At 41.9% G+C, this 13652-nt stretch overlaps 2 protein-coding genes across 9 annotated transcripts; one reads left to right on the top strand and one right to left on the bottom strand.

Moving 5' to 3' along the window:
• Positions 1–200: 200 nt before the first annotated feature.
• Positions 201–11443, bottom strand: ssrp1b (structure specific recognition protein 1b). Of its 3 annotated transcripts, XM_012837044.3 has the most exons (19): positions 11376–11443; positions 10839–10923; positions 10183–10368; positions 9948–10053; positions 9136–9329; positions 8672–8772; positions 8387–8516; positions 6495–6598; positions 5851–5979; positions 4984–5205; positions 4551–4623; positions 4412–4417; positions 3137–3269; positions 2993–3038; positions 2539–2668; positions 2083–2250; positions 1750–1847; positions 1098–1272; positions 201–361 (listed from the first exon to the last, which is right to left on the bottom strand). In XM_012837044.3, the coding sequence occupies exons 2-19, from the start codon at positions 10899–10901 to the stop codon at positions 290–292; spliced, it is 2136 nt and encodes a 711-aa protein (XP_012692498.1). In that variant the 5' UTR covers positions 10902–10923; positions 11376–11443; the 3' UTR covers positions 201–289. The 3 variants fall into 3 exon arrangements, with proteins under 3 accessions (XP_012692498.1, XP_042558956.1, XP_031415591.1); XM_042703022.1 differs by lacking the exon at positions 11376–11443 and having other exon boundaries at positions 10839–11361; XM_031559731.2 differs by lacking the exons at positions 4412–4417; positions 11376–11443 and having other exon boundaries at positions 10839–11361.
• pold4 (DNA polymerase delta 4, accessory subunit) lies at positions 11225–13225 on the top strand. Of its 6 annotated transcripts, none has more exons than XM_031559736.2 (5): positions 11225–11246; positions 12262–12387; positions 12620–12709; positions 12887–12998; positions 13087–13225. In XM_031559736.2, the coding sequence occupies exons 2-5, from the start codon at positions 12264–12266 to the stop codon at positions 13109–13111; spliced, it is 351 nt and encodes a 116-aa protein (XP_031415596.1). In that variant the 5' UTR covers positions 11225–11246; positions 12262–12263; the 3' UTR covers positions 13112–13225. The 6 variants fall into 6 exon arrangements, with proteins under 6 accessions (XP_031415596.1, XP_031415593.1, XP_012692499.1 ...); XM_031559733.2 differs by lacking the exon at positions 11225–11246 and adding an exon at positions 11463–11589; XM_012837045.3 differs by lacking the exon at positions 11225–11246 and adding an exon at positions 11464–11589 and having other exon boundaries at positions 12262–12375.
• The last annotated feature ends 427 nt before the right edge of the window (positions 13226–13652 follow it).

Genomic DNA, 13652 nt, shown 5'->3' with positions numbered 1-13652 from the left:
ATTGATATATATAGTAAATAGCTAATTCAATCATGAGATGGTGGAAACATTTTTGAAGGGCTTTTGCTGTAGCGTAAGGGCATACTCACAACCCAACTCTCTCTAGTGACAGGACCAAGACAGTGATGCCATGTGAAACTCAGACACTTAAAAGGGTCATACAGATACTGGTGGTCACGGGTGACCCCCCCCCCCCCCCCCACACACACACACACACACACACACACACACTGTCCCACTCTGTTTCCTCTCCCACTCTGTGTCTGATAGGGTGTATTAGCAGGTTCTCTCAGTCTGAGCTGGACTCCTCTGAGCTGGGGGGGGTGGTGGCCACCTCCTCCTCTTCCTCATCAGAGCCTCCCTGTGGGGGGAGGGACAGAACGGAAGAGAGCAGGAGGTGGGAAGAAAAGAGTGAAAGAGACAGAGGAGGACAAAGACAGATAAAGATGGAGAGGAAGGGAGAGAGAGGGAGGGAGGGAAAGGCCACATTAACAATATTGATCACATAATAGACTAGAACTACGGGAAAAGTGCAGAGGGATTTTGAGAACAACATGCCCATGACTGATATGACGTTATTGACGTTATGACGTAGATCCGCCTGGAGAGTGGGTTGGAGACATTTATAGGATGGTCAGGGTTTAAGTGCAGACAGCAGTCTGGTGACATGAGTCTGTTAGCCCTCTTTCTTTTCAGGAAAGACTTCCTGTTGTTAGTCATCATTTCAACAAATGAGCGCTCTAGGAGCCTTTAACTAGAGACCCATCTCATCTCATGTGCAGCCATGGGGGCATGCTTCTTTACTTTTCTAATCCACATATACGTACATGGCTGTATCTTTTTTAATCCACATCAACATTGAGTTGTGTAAGTCTCCCTTATTGTGTGGTATTTTCTTTTTGAGAAATGGGATTTTAACACCCCCTTCTCCATGAAAGACTATGCTATCAATGTAGCATAGCATATTGTGCAATGCTCTACTGTGGACTGTGCACATTTAAGCATATATTGTGTTCAGTGATGAATATTATGGTATTGTGTAGTTTAACACAGCTGGGTGCATTAGGAATAAGCATGACAGTACAGATCTGTGCTACCTTGCGCTTGCGGCCCTTCTTGCCACGGTCAGATTCTGATGAGCTGTCCTCGCTGGAGATGAACTCACGGCTCTTGAAGCTGTCATTGCCTGTCGCACGCTCTCTCTCTTTCTCCTGACCCGCCGACTTCCTCTTCTTCTTGTCATCACTCTTTCCTCCCTTCCTCTTCCTCTCTCTGTTTGAGGGAGAAAGAAAACAAAACAAAAAAACATTCCTCACAGATCTGTTGATGCACAGATTTCATTATACACACCCTTCAAACGTTATGAGAGTTTCTGGTTGATTGTTGAAGTTGAAGTGCAATTTGGGGTTAACTTCAGTCTCACTCTCAAATGGCCAGCCCACAGTGTGGTAGTCTGGGTGGACACATACAGCATGCAATGACATTTCAGCGTATTACAACATGCTGTCTCATTGGCTATATATAATATCAATCAGAGGAGTGTGTACACAAAATGTATACACAAATTTCACCGTACCTTCTTAGTCATGTTATTGTTGTATTGAAGCATTTTTTTGCAACAAAAGCTACAAAAAGCACCTTTAAGGTGCCTTGTGGACAAAATGTTATGCCTACAGTCAAACATCTGGCTTGTGACCCTTTGGTACTCCAACACATCCAGTCAGAGCCAGGGCACAGGAGGCTCCCTACCTTTTGGAAGTGCCAGGGGATCCACCACCACTCTCTCTGTACTCCCTCATGGCTCTCTCATAGTCCTTCTTCGCCTCCTCCGCTTTGCCCGCCCACTCCTGTAGCAGAGAAACGGGAGAGAGAGTAGGAGGGAGATTGAATTGGAGGAGAGATGGGAAAAGGAAGCAAACAAACATTAATTACATTAAAAATAATGCAAAAAATGGCAGAAAGCTCACATGCTCTGTGTGAGAACGAACATTTTCGTGAACGATACAGACAAAAATGGCAGAGTAGTAGATTCCTAGACAAGAACAGTAGAGAGTAGAATAGCAAAAGAGACGGCCATGTTACCTCTTTATTATCTTTGTCAATCTGCTTCCACATCTCCCCAGCCTTCTTGGAGATCTCCGTGATGGAGATGCCAGGGTTCTCTGCCTTGATGCGCTCTCGGCTGGCATTCAGCCACAGCATGTAGGCACTCATGGGCCTCTTTGGGGCACCCGTGTCTTTTGACCTTTTCTATCAGTGTGAATACAAAGACAACCACACACACACACACACACACACACACACACACACACAACACACACACACACACACATATACAGACACACACACACACACACCCATACACATATATAAAGACACAGAGCCACATGCACAAAGACACACATACCCAAAATGGAGCCTAATGGCTTTTCAACTGACATTACTCAAAGATCATTTCAAAACTGGGTGGGTTATTAATACTGTTGGGTGACCCTAACCCCTGTTCTCTCTTCTATGTTCTCTCTCTCTGTCTCTCACCTCTTTCTTGCGGGGCTTCCTCTCCTTCACCACTTTGGCTCTCTTGGCAGGCCTTCTCTTGCGCTCCTTCTCCTCCTCGCTGTCCCCATCCTCCGACGCACTGTCGCTGACAGACGCCTTACTGTCATACCTGGAATACGACAACAATAACATGTGTAACAGACAACAAAGAAAAACAGAAGAGTATTCAGTGCAGGTTGATGGGTTGACAGAGAGATTAGAGAAGGATAGTTCAACTGTCCCCCTCCCACAGTCCCAGACTGAACTGGTGTGACACAGTGCCTCCTCCTCTGTTCATATTGTGACATATTGGAATTCAGATGGTGAAATGGAAAAAAGGTAACAAATTGATGTGGGCGTAATTTGCTGCATCCCTAATGACAGGGATTTTTGACAGAATGGGAATGTGATGGTAAAGTGGTGGAGAAGTACTGAGATGAAGGCAGTCACTCACTCTTCTGCAATGTCATCATCCTCCTCTCCTGGGTTAAAAGACTCATCTGGGGAGGAGGAGAGATAAAGAACTTTGGGTTGCAATTCTCATCCAACAGGAGCCGCTGCTTTTTTCCCCCACCCTGCCTCTAAGACTGGCACTCACCACTATCGCCCTCGGAGTTGTCGCTGTCATTTGCCTCCTCTCGAATCTTGCCCTCCTCTTTCATGCGCTCCAGGTAGGCATCGTGCTGATCTTCATCTGAATCACTGTACATGTCATCTTTACTCTTCATGCCCTGGGATCACCAAGAGAGCCGTCAGCACAAAAGCACAGGAAAGAAACATCCCAGTAAATGACCACACGAGACAAATCCGGTCGACACAACCACATCTGAGTGCTGCATTACAATACAGACAAACCGCAGTCAGAGGGAGACATAAGGTACATTCCATTTCACATACAAAGATCAAACCCTGTTGGCTTTCAATGAAGAATCCCATTTCAACCGCACACTGTACAAGGCTAGTGAATCACGGCTCGGAAAGATCAAAGCTGACCACACTGTAAAATGGTAAAAAGCCACAAACAGGCTGCTGTTATTTCATAGAAACAATATCCAGTTTCCTGTGTGCCTGGTTTCGGATGGGCTAACCTGGGAGTGGTCCCACTCTGAAGTATCACATCATTGGAAATATTACTGGGAACTCTCATTGCTACATTAAACCCATTATACCATGAGTTTATAGATGTTTAAAAAAAAGGCTTAAAATTTGTAAATAATTGTTTATGTTGTGCAGTTAGAGGTAGCAAAACATAAGCAGAATGCACAACACACATGCACAGACATGCACAGACACACACACACACACACACACACACACGCACAGATACACACACACACACACACACACACACACACACACACAAACACACACACACACACACACGCATATGTATCCATGCATGCAACAGAAAAAAATCCGTCATCAGTCATATCATACATAAGCAGCATACACACACACACACACACGCACGCACACACTAAAATCACTCATTATCAGCATTAGTATTAGGCTTACACACATGGGCAGAGATTCCCTAAAGCAGTTTGTTAAGTGATTATAAAAACAGTGATTATAAAAACAGTTCTCAGCGTTTACTCAGGATCATGACCTGTTTGTTATTAATTGAAAAAGAAAAATCACACCTAGCAGGTAAGCTGACAGACTAGGAATTCATCAGTCACCTCCACAGCACTCGATTCAGTCCTAGCAAATCAATCCCAGATATTCACAGAGACTGAATATGAGCGGTGATGATGACTGTACACACCCACACCCACACTGACACAAAAACACAGAGCCTGTCCCACACACACTCTTCACACCCCATGCAGTCCCGTAGACACCACTTCAAACCACAAATCTCTATACCGACCTTTTTCTTCAGGACCACAACACGGAGAAACAAAAAACCACGAGAATGATTATCATGTACACTTTCATCTATTTTATAATAAGACAAGGACTGTGTAATTTGGGGGGAACGACCCAAAATAGTTTTGTGAAGGACTTACCTCTTTGAAACCACGATTCTTGATGCTTAACTTCTTTGCAGTGACAAAGTCAAACAATTTGCCATACTCCTCTCTAAAAGAGATGGAAACAATTGGGGAAACATTGGAAGGTTAATTTCTGCTGTCTTCACAGTCTATAGCGCTTAGAGTTCACAAATAATGCAATAATGTAATCCAGTGTTTAGAGCATATGTACACTGAAGAAACTACTATCTTTCGGATTGCTAATTGATAAATCTGTTCTACATCCATCAGCAAAATGGGTCGTTAAACTGTGAGAAAGCAGGGTGTTACCCTGTAGTTGCTATGGCGATAAAAATGCATCATGCATCACTGAACTGACAACTGCCAAGGCTCCTGTGTACTGTTGTTAGCCCTCTGTATGGGCATTGGTCAATGAGACTTGCTGCGTGAAGAGTCTAGTTGTTTGCACCTTTCAATACTGCTGAACGTGTACTGGGAGCCCTGCCTGGTCTCGATCTCAAAGTCAAAGGAGCGTGTGGTGGTGGTCCCTCGGGCGAAATTGACGCTGGAGATCTCCTCGAAGCGCAGGTGCACGGGCGGCTTGTGCACATATATGAAGCCACGCTCCAGAGGGTAGAGCAGGCCAGAGCTGGCCTTATAGGAGCAGGTGATGCACTGAGCCCCAGAATGACTGAACAAACAGTAAGACAGGAGAGATACAGGGCAGAGATAGGCAGTTAGAGAAAGAGTATCAGAGAGACAATGAGAGTAATTAAATGGTGTACGTGAGACATTTTGTTCCAAAATATTTTTTCCCACTGAACTGGTGATGACATGTACATATTTAAAGTACTTATAACAACATAAAAAAAACTACATTTACACTACATTGTACATTTGTATATAAAATGCTGTATAACCATATAAACATTATCCTCAGATCACCAACATAGTGCTGTACAGTCATATGTTAACAAACAGCATGTACTAATAGTGAACTGAACCTAACTATGGTGGACAACCCCAACAGGATGCATCTAGAACCCAACACTATCCAAACATTTAGGCTGATTGAAGTCTGACAGCATGCTATCAGGGGGAAACCAGGAATGATGCTAAGTGAGCTTTCTCCTTGCTTTATGGAAATTCCCCCATAAACCACAAAATACATCTTTCTAATATTTCAACCCATAATATTTTAGAGCAAAGGGTAAGTGCCTTTGCATAGTTTTCCCTTGGGGAACTGTGTGCTAGAAAAATAAAGATACATTTAGCATGTCTTCTCTAACCATTACACTCTCATTCTGTATGTGTATTATGCATGTATGTGGTTTACCCCTTAAAGTTTCCTGGGACTGTGATTTTCCTGTTGACCAGAGCTTTCATAACTCTGCTCACCATCTCATACGAAGAGCCTGACATGTTCTTACTGAGCTTCCCCTCAAAGCGCTTCTCCACCTCCTCCCTGCAACAGCAGCAGAGAGAGAGAGAGAGAGAGAGAGAGAGAGAGAGAGAGAGAGAGAGAGAGAATTTAATTTGAAACTGATGCAGAAATTGTGTGTTGTGGGTTGCATTAAGACAAGTAAAACCCTAAAACGTAGAAGGAGATGAAGGAGTAATAAGTAAAGGAGGCCATGTGTTGTGGAGAAGTTATGACATATTAGCCTGGTATAACCAGACCCAAGCCTAAACTGAGCTGAGATCAATAGGCAGGCAAAGCCAGGCTAATGACACATGGCCACAGAGGAAACGTGTCACAGACAGAGAGCTAAACCAGAGGGAGAGAGAGAGAGAGTGATAAACCAAAGCGAAATTTCATCATCATCTGTCACTGTTCCATTTGCACTGCTCTCAGACACTCTCTCATACTGGGTCACTTTTCTCTCATATTCCATCTTTATCTAACAACTGCCCATTTCACTAATGCCATAAATACCAATACCCCCCCACACACACACACACACACAGGGCCCTACTCACTCGCTCATGTTGAGAGTGAGATGGATGTCTTCCTCCTTGGAGAAAAGGAGGATGAGGAAGTGGTAGCGGGTCTGACCTTGCTTAATAGGAGGGTCCAGGCTGATCTGTAGAAGAGTGACTCAGAGGAGAAAAACAAGAGAGACAATCCACCATATACATCCTGGTACACAATGCATACATTTATTCACACTGATCTCAATCTACAAAGATGACAAACACTTTTCATATACACCTGTAAGACCCACTATATGTTACAGAACAAAAAAACACTTAAAATGTTAAGTGCCATTGACTCGCAAATAACTACACACTTCATCAAGGCAAACACATTCATCAGCTCCCGTCTTGACTACTGCAACTCTCTGCTGGCAGGTCTACCAGCGAAAACCATTCAGAGGCTGCAGTATGTTCAGAACAGTGCTGCCCAGGTTCTTACTCGGACAAGGAAATCAGAACACATCACCCCAGTCCTCTACTCCCTCCACTGGCTTCCAATCAACCAAAGAATCATTTTCAAAGTCCTTCTCCTAGTTCACAAGGCCATAAACACTACCGGCCCAACCTACCTCCAGGACCTCCTCACCCCTCATTTCACATCAAAGACACTTAGGTCCGGAAACTCAAACCTCCTTGCAGTTCCCCGGACAAAATTGACTAAAATGGGAGACCTTTCCCTTTTTCCTCACTGGGGCCACGACTCTGGAACAAGCTCCCGGAGAACATTAGGGCCTTAGATTCCCTCACTGCTTTTAAATCACACCTCAAAACCCATTTATTTATCTCTGCCTTCACCTAAAGTCCTGGTCTTTGTTTTAGTTTATTTTCTGTGTTGTTTTTAGAATGCATTGTTTTAATTGCTCTGTCCAAAATTACTCTGTTTTTAATACATATTATTCGATCTCATTATAATCGTATTAATTATTTTAAATTCATTTATTATCTTTTTTGGTATATTATATTATCCTATTTTCAGCACTTCATTAGCACTTCTATTACTTTGTATTATTGTTGTTGTGACTGTCTATACTATGTTAAGCACCTTGAGATTTCTTTGTATTTTAAAGTGTGCTATACAAATAAAATCCATTATTATTATTATTATTATTATTATTATTATTATTAATAAACATGCCCAACAGTATAGTGGGTGCAATACTTTGAATTCACTTCACAGAATCCAAAAGAATGTGTGGAGCTTAACTCCACGCATTAGAAGAGTGGACGGGGCTGGGGCTAACATCTTTTAACCACAAAGGGTACACAAGTGTGTTGAATATGGGAAGAGAAACAGACATAGACTGAGTTGCCTGTTTGGATTATTCCAAGTATTTTTCCTAGCAGTGAAGTTGACCAAAATGTATGATAAACCCTCAGTGACGGTGTAACAACAGTTGTAGAGTATTTAAATGATACGACAGACAGCAAAGTAGAGTGTAAGCTTCAATGGTAATTTGAAAAACACAAAAGATAGCTACTTTCGGATACCACCAAATTTCGCTGTTCCCCAGTTCCAGCCTTTCTTTTAACCACAAAGGGTACACAATGTGTTGAATATGGGAAGAGAAACAGACATAGCGTCTGCAGGTGTGGGTTGATGTTAGTAAACCAGATCAGACCAGTTTGCCACTAATACGACAGGAGGCTCAACCTTCTGAGCCTTGGGACTGTGATCTGAAAACTTGTGAAGTTGCTCTGACCTTCCTCCGATGCTGTGAATAAAAGTGCCTGTTCCTTGACACTGAGTTGCCTGTTTGGATTATTCCAAGTATTTTTCCTAGCAGTGAAGTTGACCACTTAAACTCTGCTCTTTTAAACAGAGTTTTCAAATAAAGTGTGTCACCTTACTGCTCTTAAGGGACTTACGGATCAGCATCTGAGCTACTGACACTCACCACGAAGAACATCTGCCTCTGGTCCTTGTGTGGGAGTAGGAAGAGGCGCAGCACAGTGGTGTAGGGGATCTTGTAATCAAATGTCTTGCCATGCAAGTGCAGGAAGGTGGGGTAGATACGGATGTCATACCTGTGGGGAGAGGGCCCAGTAGGTCACCAGGCGGTGTCAGTGGAAATAACCCGGATATTAGAGTATCATGCAGTGAGCACTACACTTCAGTGGTTACATGCAATGGTGAAAAATGAGAGATGTTGTTTGGAATTTAGCACGTTAAGCATTTTTACCTTCCTCTGGGCGTTAGACACTGCAGCTCCTTGAAAACACAGACAGCATCTCCAGTTGCCTGGATCACATCGGCCTTCGACAGAACATTCTGAGCGAACGCCTGCAAAAAATATGAGCTGGTATAATATGCCATGAAGTGCAATTAAACACACTGGTTTCAAGCCCAGTACAGTTCTCAGTTAACAGATTATAACATTTCGCAGCTCAATTGTCACAGAGTATAAAGTCAATAAAATGTGTTATTTTACAAGTGATGTAGGCATTACATAGACATATGAATAACATCAATATCCTTTACATATTTGCCTAAACAATGCATGGTAATATACTTCATAAATAAAATAAAAAACTCTTGTTAAATGCTGCCATCTGCTGGATAATAAAGGCCAAAGCTAAACAGGCTCCGGTTTATTATTATTTATTATGAATTATTATTAAGGCTGAAATCCCCCCACACACACACCTCTACAGGTTCCATGCCATCGTCGCCTGTGCTGGGTGGGACATAGAAGCGGACCTCCATAAGAGAGACCTCAGCGTCGTCATTCTGGTGGAACTCCAGCGTGACCTCATTCTTACCCGTAGTGCATTGGGACACGCTGTCGAGAGGGATCTCAAACGCTGGACTGTCACTAACCTCGAATGACAAAAGAGGGCCTATTGATAAAAAAAAAAAGAAGATGTGTCTATATGGTTAGATGAAGAAAATGGCGCAACTTGAATAGGGGATTATAATATGTAAGACATTTCTGATGGGAAAAGATTTTTCAAAGTTGAACTTTTGAATGAACTTAATATATTTTTTTACTTTCTAGATCAAATGTGTATGGGAAGACTAGGTTGAACATATGCACAGCAAGGATACTGACATCAGGCATGAAAAGTGTGTCTGTAAACCCACGGCAGAAATTTTTATTTTACAGATTACAAATAGGTAACTTTAATGCTATGGCTTAGATCAGTAGTTCAAAGGTACCAACTTTACTCATAGTTTAATAAATATCCACAGATCAAAAACCAAGTGATGGCGGAGGCTACCACCTCTCCTTGAGAATTTTTCCAAACGCACACTGTGAATATACACCACTGAAAGATGTGATGTTAGATAAAAATGAGTGAAGTACAACCACTGGCCTCTATAAATGTATAATAAACCCTCAGTGACGGTGTAAACAGTTGTAGAGTATTTCAATGATACGACAGACAGCAAAGTAGAGTGTAAGCTTCAATGGTAATTTGAAAATCACAAAAAATAGCTACTTTCTGATACCTTACCACCAAATTTCGCTGTTCCCCAGTTCCAGCCTTTCGCACACATGTCTTTCTCTGTCAGCTCAACTTTGTAGTTAGATTTGAAGTACTCTTGTACCTTCTCAAAATCCTGGTCAAAGAATGAGAGTCAGTGAAAGAGAGTGAAACAAATTGTAATTTAAAGAGAATTTCTGGTTTCTAGAACATATATCCCTGTTGATCTGTACATGGCCTTATGGCACCCGTATCCATCACTCACCGAGTCTCTGAAGCCATCATACTTATAAATGTGGCCAGTGCCGGTGACCAGTTTGATGCCGTGGCCGAGACACACTTGTCTCCACTGGGCCTGTGTCAGCTCGGGCACATGGATGCTATCCACCTTTCCTGTCTTACTGTTCTTGTAAACAACCGTCTGCTTACCGAAGCGCAGGCGTCCATCATTCTAAGACAGGAACAGAACGTACAACATTGACACAGCTACCTAAACAACTGTGAAATATGAACATTATTAGTGCACTGTGTTTCAGGTTAGGACAGTGTGGGCATTTAACAGTAGACTGAAATAGCGGTGCTGTAGGTAGTTTCAATGTTATTATTGTAGGCAGTAATGATATTTGCATACCTAACAAAACAATGTGTTTCAGAAGGAACAATGAAAAGAGAGTTATTCCCAATGCTGTTTTACATTTCGTGTAACTTTTTTTTCCAGATATCTTTTATGAATTCGGTGAATTCCTGCTCTGAAGAATTTAAGAGCAATAAGGCCTAATAAGTAAATAAGTAAATAAAAGTCAACAGCATGTGTTGTGCCTTCAAAATGTAATTATATATATATATTAAAAATATTAAAATATATATATATATATATTGCACCCCTTGTATGTCATGTTCAAACTCGGTGGTTCCACTTACCCACGACCCCTTGACCTCCTGGTAAATATCGTTAAATTCCAGAGTGTCAGCCATGGTTGACATTTACTGACCGGTCGACACTGAACTACAGCGACATTAACAGATGGACATGTGACAGGATTTACTTTGCGTTGCGTTTATAGTATTATGATATTTATACACGTGAGATAGTGTATAGGGCTTCCAACTTAATTTAAACCCTAACAAATTCAAACAAGTTAACAAAAGCTATTATTCTTATGGAGCAAGTCAAACGTCAAGTCAAATCCGTGGAGCAATGGGAACGTCACAAACGTGTCTTGCTGAGAACATCGTGGCCATATTAGTGTACTTCACACTGAAGCATTATTGACGTTACAGTAGTAGCCATAGCATAGCATAACCCAATTTCACTGCAAAGCCTCTTAGGTGAGTTTCTGAGGAACAAATATGCTCAACATACTATGCATTACCAATAGATAACGCAACCATAATCAGAACTGAATAGCATTTATATACTGTTTTGTGCACCGAAGATATTGATCAACATTACTGTACATGTTGTCTGGTTGGTCAGGCTGCCAGGCCGATTCCAGTATGCCTGTTAGGAAATCTGCTGTATCGTGCGTAGAGCATGACGCAAACACGCAATGCGAGCGTAACCCCTCCTTTGTATGTGTTTTGCTTCTGCCTCATCGCGAAGCGAAAACCCGGTGTTGTGTGTAATTTTCGCCCAAGAACTTTAGTCAGTTCCAGATAAAGTCAGTTCCAGGTAAGCATTTGTAAGCTGTTTATAATCGTGTATGAAACAGTACGATTTATTTGGTTGTATGCTATGTTTACATACTGCATCGGGACATTCTGAATCTCTAATGCACGTTTCTAATCAAACGTCTTCTGCACATTGTAAATCCGTGAATGAGTTTTGCAATATAATTTGGTACATTTATTTATTGCATTAAGTCTATAAACTGACAAGCAAAGAATGTCCAGGGTGGGTTTCCGTCTTAATCAAATGTTGAGAGCAAAGAGCAACATTGCTTCCTGTATTAGCCATGGATAGCTTCTGCAGGGGTAACGTAACGTTACATTTCTCGTTTTGAATGCTTCGGTTCACGTTGCATCATGAAAACCTTGAATGTTATACTTTATAATGTTATAGTCGAAAGATATGTAAACTCACAAACGCACACTGAATAGACAACAGCTAATTGTCCTTTACGGATTCCCCCTTCACTCAATGGGGAAATACAAAACGAAACGCATGTAGGCTACAACATCTATTTTCCATTTTCTCATCAATAAACACACCCACAGACACCAAACATATATTTAAAATCGCCATAGATCTGCACACTTTGTGAGTGTTTGTCATTGGCAATGTTATTACAGATACTATGGGCTAACAATTTATTTACAGTGTGTTTCAAATTTGGTCTATCAGTCATGACAGTCAAACAGCCACTGATCAAAGACATCTATAAAGCGGTGAAGAAAGGAGGAAAAGAGGACACACAGGGGAAGAAGTCTCCACCACCACCACCACCACCAGAGCCAGGTCAGAGAGAGGGTGGGTGTCTGTGTGTGAGAGAGGGTGGGTGTCTGTGTGTGAGAGAGGGTGGGTGTCTGTGAGAGGTTGTGTGTCTGTGTGTGAGAGAGAGGTTGTGTGTCTGTGTGTGAGAGAGAGGGTGGGTGTCTGTGTGTGAGAGAGGGTGGGTGTCTGTGTGTGAGAGAGACAGAAAATAGTTTTTTTTCATTGTTAGTCCATGGACTCTTATGTAGTTTTTTTCTTGATGCCACAGTGTCTGAAAGTCCACAATTGTCAGAAAGAGAAAGAGAACTGCTGGAACTGAAGAAGTTTGACTTGAACTGGCACTTTGGACCATGCACTGGTATGATCATGTATATTGCTCAAAATGAGAAGTGAAACCATTTTAAATTATGATACAGTTCCTGTGAGGCAGCACAGTGGTGTGTAACTGTGCGCGTGTATGTGTGTGTGTGTTCGGGGGGGGGGGGGGGGTATCTCTGTGTGTGTGTGTGTGTGTGTGTGTATTTATGTTTATAAGGCATCAGCCGACTGCAGCGCTGGGACCGAGCAACGTTGCATGGGTTAGACCCCCCACAGGAGATCAGAGACCTGCTGCTGAACAGAGAGAACGACCCAGACTACTCACACTGGTATTCTATCCGATACACTCATTATTCTTAGTTTACACATCAAAACAATTTAGCAAAATGGTAAGACGTTTGAATATTTTTTTCCCAGCTTATGGCGAGACTACCCCCTGTGAAGAAAGGGTGAATGAGTGAAGATGACAAGAAAATGATCGTTCCTTCATAGAATGTTTCCTTTTTAACACTTTTTTACACTACGTTTTCCAATTAAAGATTGACTTGAAGAATCATCCTGTGCATTTCTGGATTTTCTTCCATCTCTGTCAGTTCTCCTCACTGAAGGCCAGAACAGTATTATGTATTATTTTTCTTTTTCAGGAAGTTCAGTGCACCTCAGATAACTCAAAAGACCTCAGCAGATCAGAGGAGACAAGAGTGCGCTTTCCATGCTAGTTTCCATGTACCATTCAAATGTATTATGACATAATGATGGAATATCCATTCTAATGTCATGAAAGGTTGCCTAACTACCATGTCAAAGCTCATGACTAGTTGGGTCATTAGACTGAAACATTTCTACAAAGCTTTATATATACAAATGATGAAACAAAAGCTTGTTATTATATATTTTAGCATGATGAAATGTATTATTAGGAAGGCCAAAGAATACAAGAGATAAGCAAATCAGCGAGGAAAAACTATGAGTAAAGAATATTA

The sequence above is a fragment of the Clupea harengus genome, chromosome 22 (genome assembly GCF_900700415.2).
Source record: "Clupea harengus chromosome 22, Ch_v2.0.2, whole genome shotgun sequence".
Classification (NCBI taxonomy): domain Eukaryota; kingdom Metazoa; phylum Chordata; class Actinopteri; order Clupeiformes; family Clupeidae; genus Clupea; species Clupea harengus.
Note: the sequence above shows the minus strand (reverse complement) of the source record. Positions and strands in the feature narration are given on the sequence as shown.

Excerpts from the sequence above, each read along its gene's own strand:
- ssrp1b (XM_012837044.3), bottom strand. The coding sequence starts at position 10,901 with ATGTCAACCATGGCTGACACTCTGGAATTTAACGATATTTACCAGGAG. Across the intron at positions 5,980-6,494 it reads CTCACTCTCAACATGAGCGA|GGAGGAGGTGGAGAAGCGCT; the intron begins GTGAGTAGGGCC and ends CTGCTGTTGCAG. Across the intron at positions 3,039-3,136 it reads CAACTCCGAGGGCGATAGTG|ATGAGTCTTTTAACCCAGGA; the intron begins GTGAGTGCCAGT and ends CCTCCTCCCCAG.
- pold4 (XM_031559736.2), top strand. The coding sequence starts at position 12,264 with ATGACAGTCAAACAGCCACTGATCAAAGACATCTATAAAGCGGTGAAG. Across the intron at positions 12,388-12,619 it reads AGAGCCAGGTCAGAGAGAGG|TGTCTGAAAGTCCACAATTG; the intron begins GTGGGTGTCTGT and ends TTGATGCCACAG. Across the intron at positions 12,710-12,886 it reads GCACTTTGGACCATGCACTG|GCATCAGCCGACTGCAGCGC; the intron begins GTATGATCATGT and ends TATGTTTATAAG.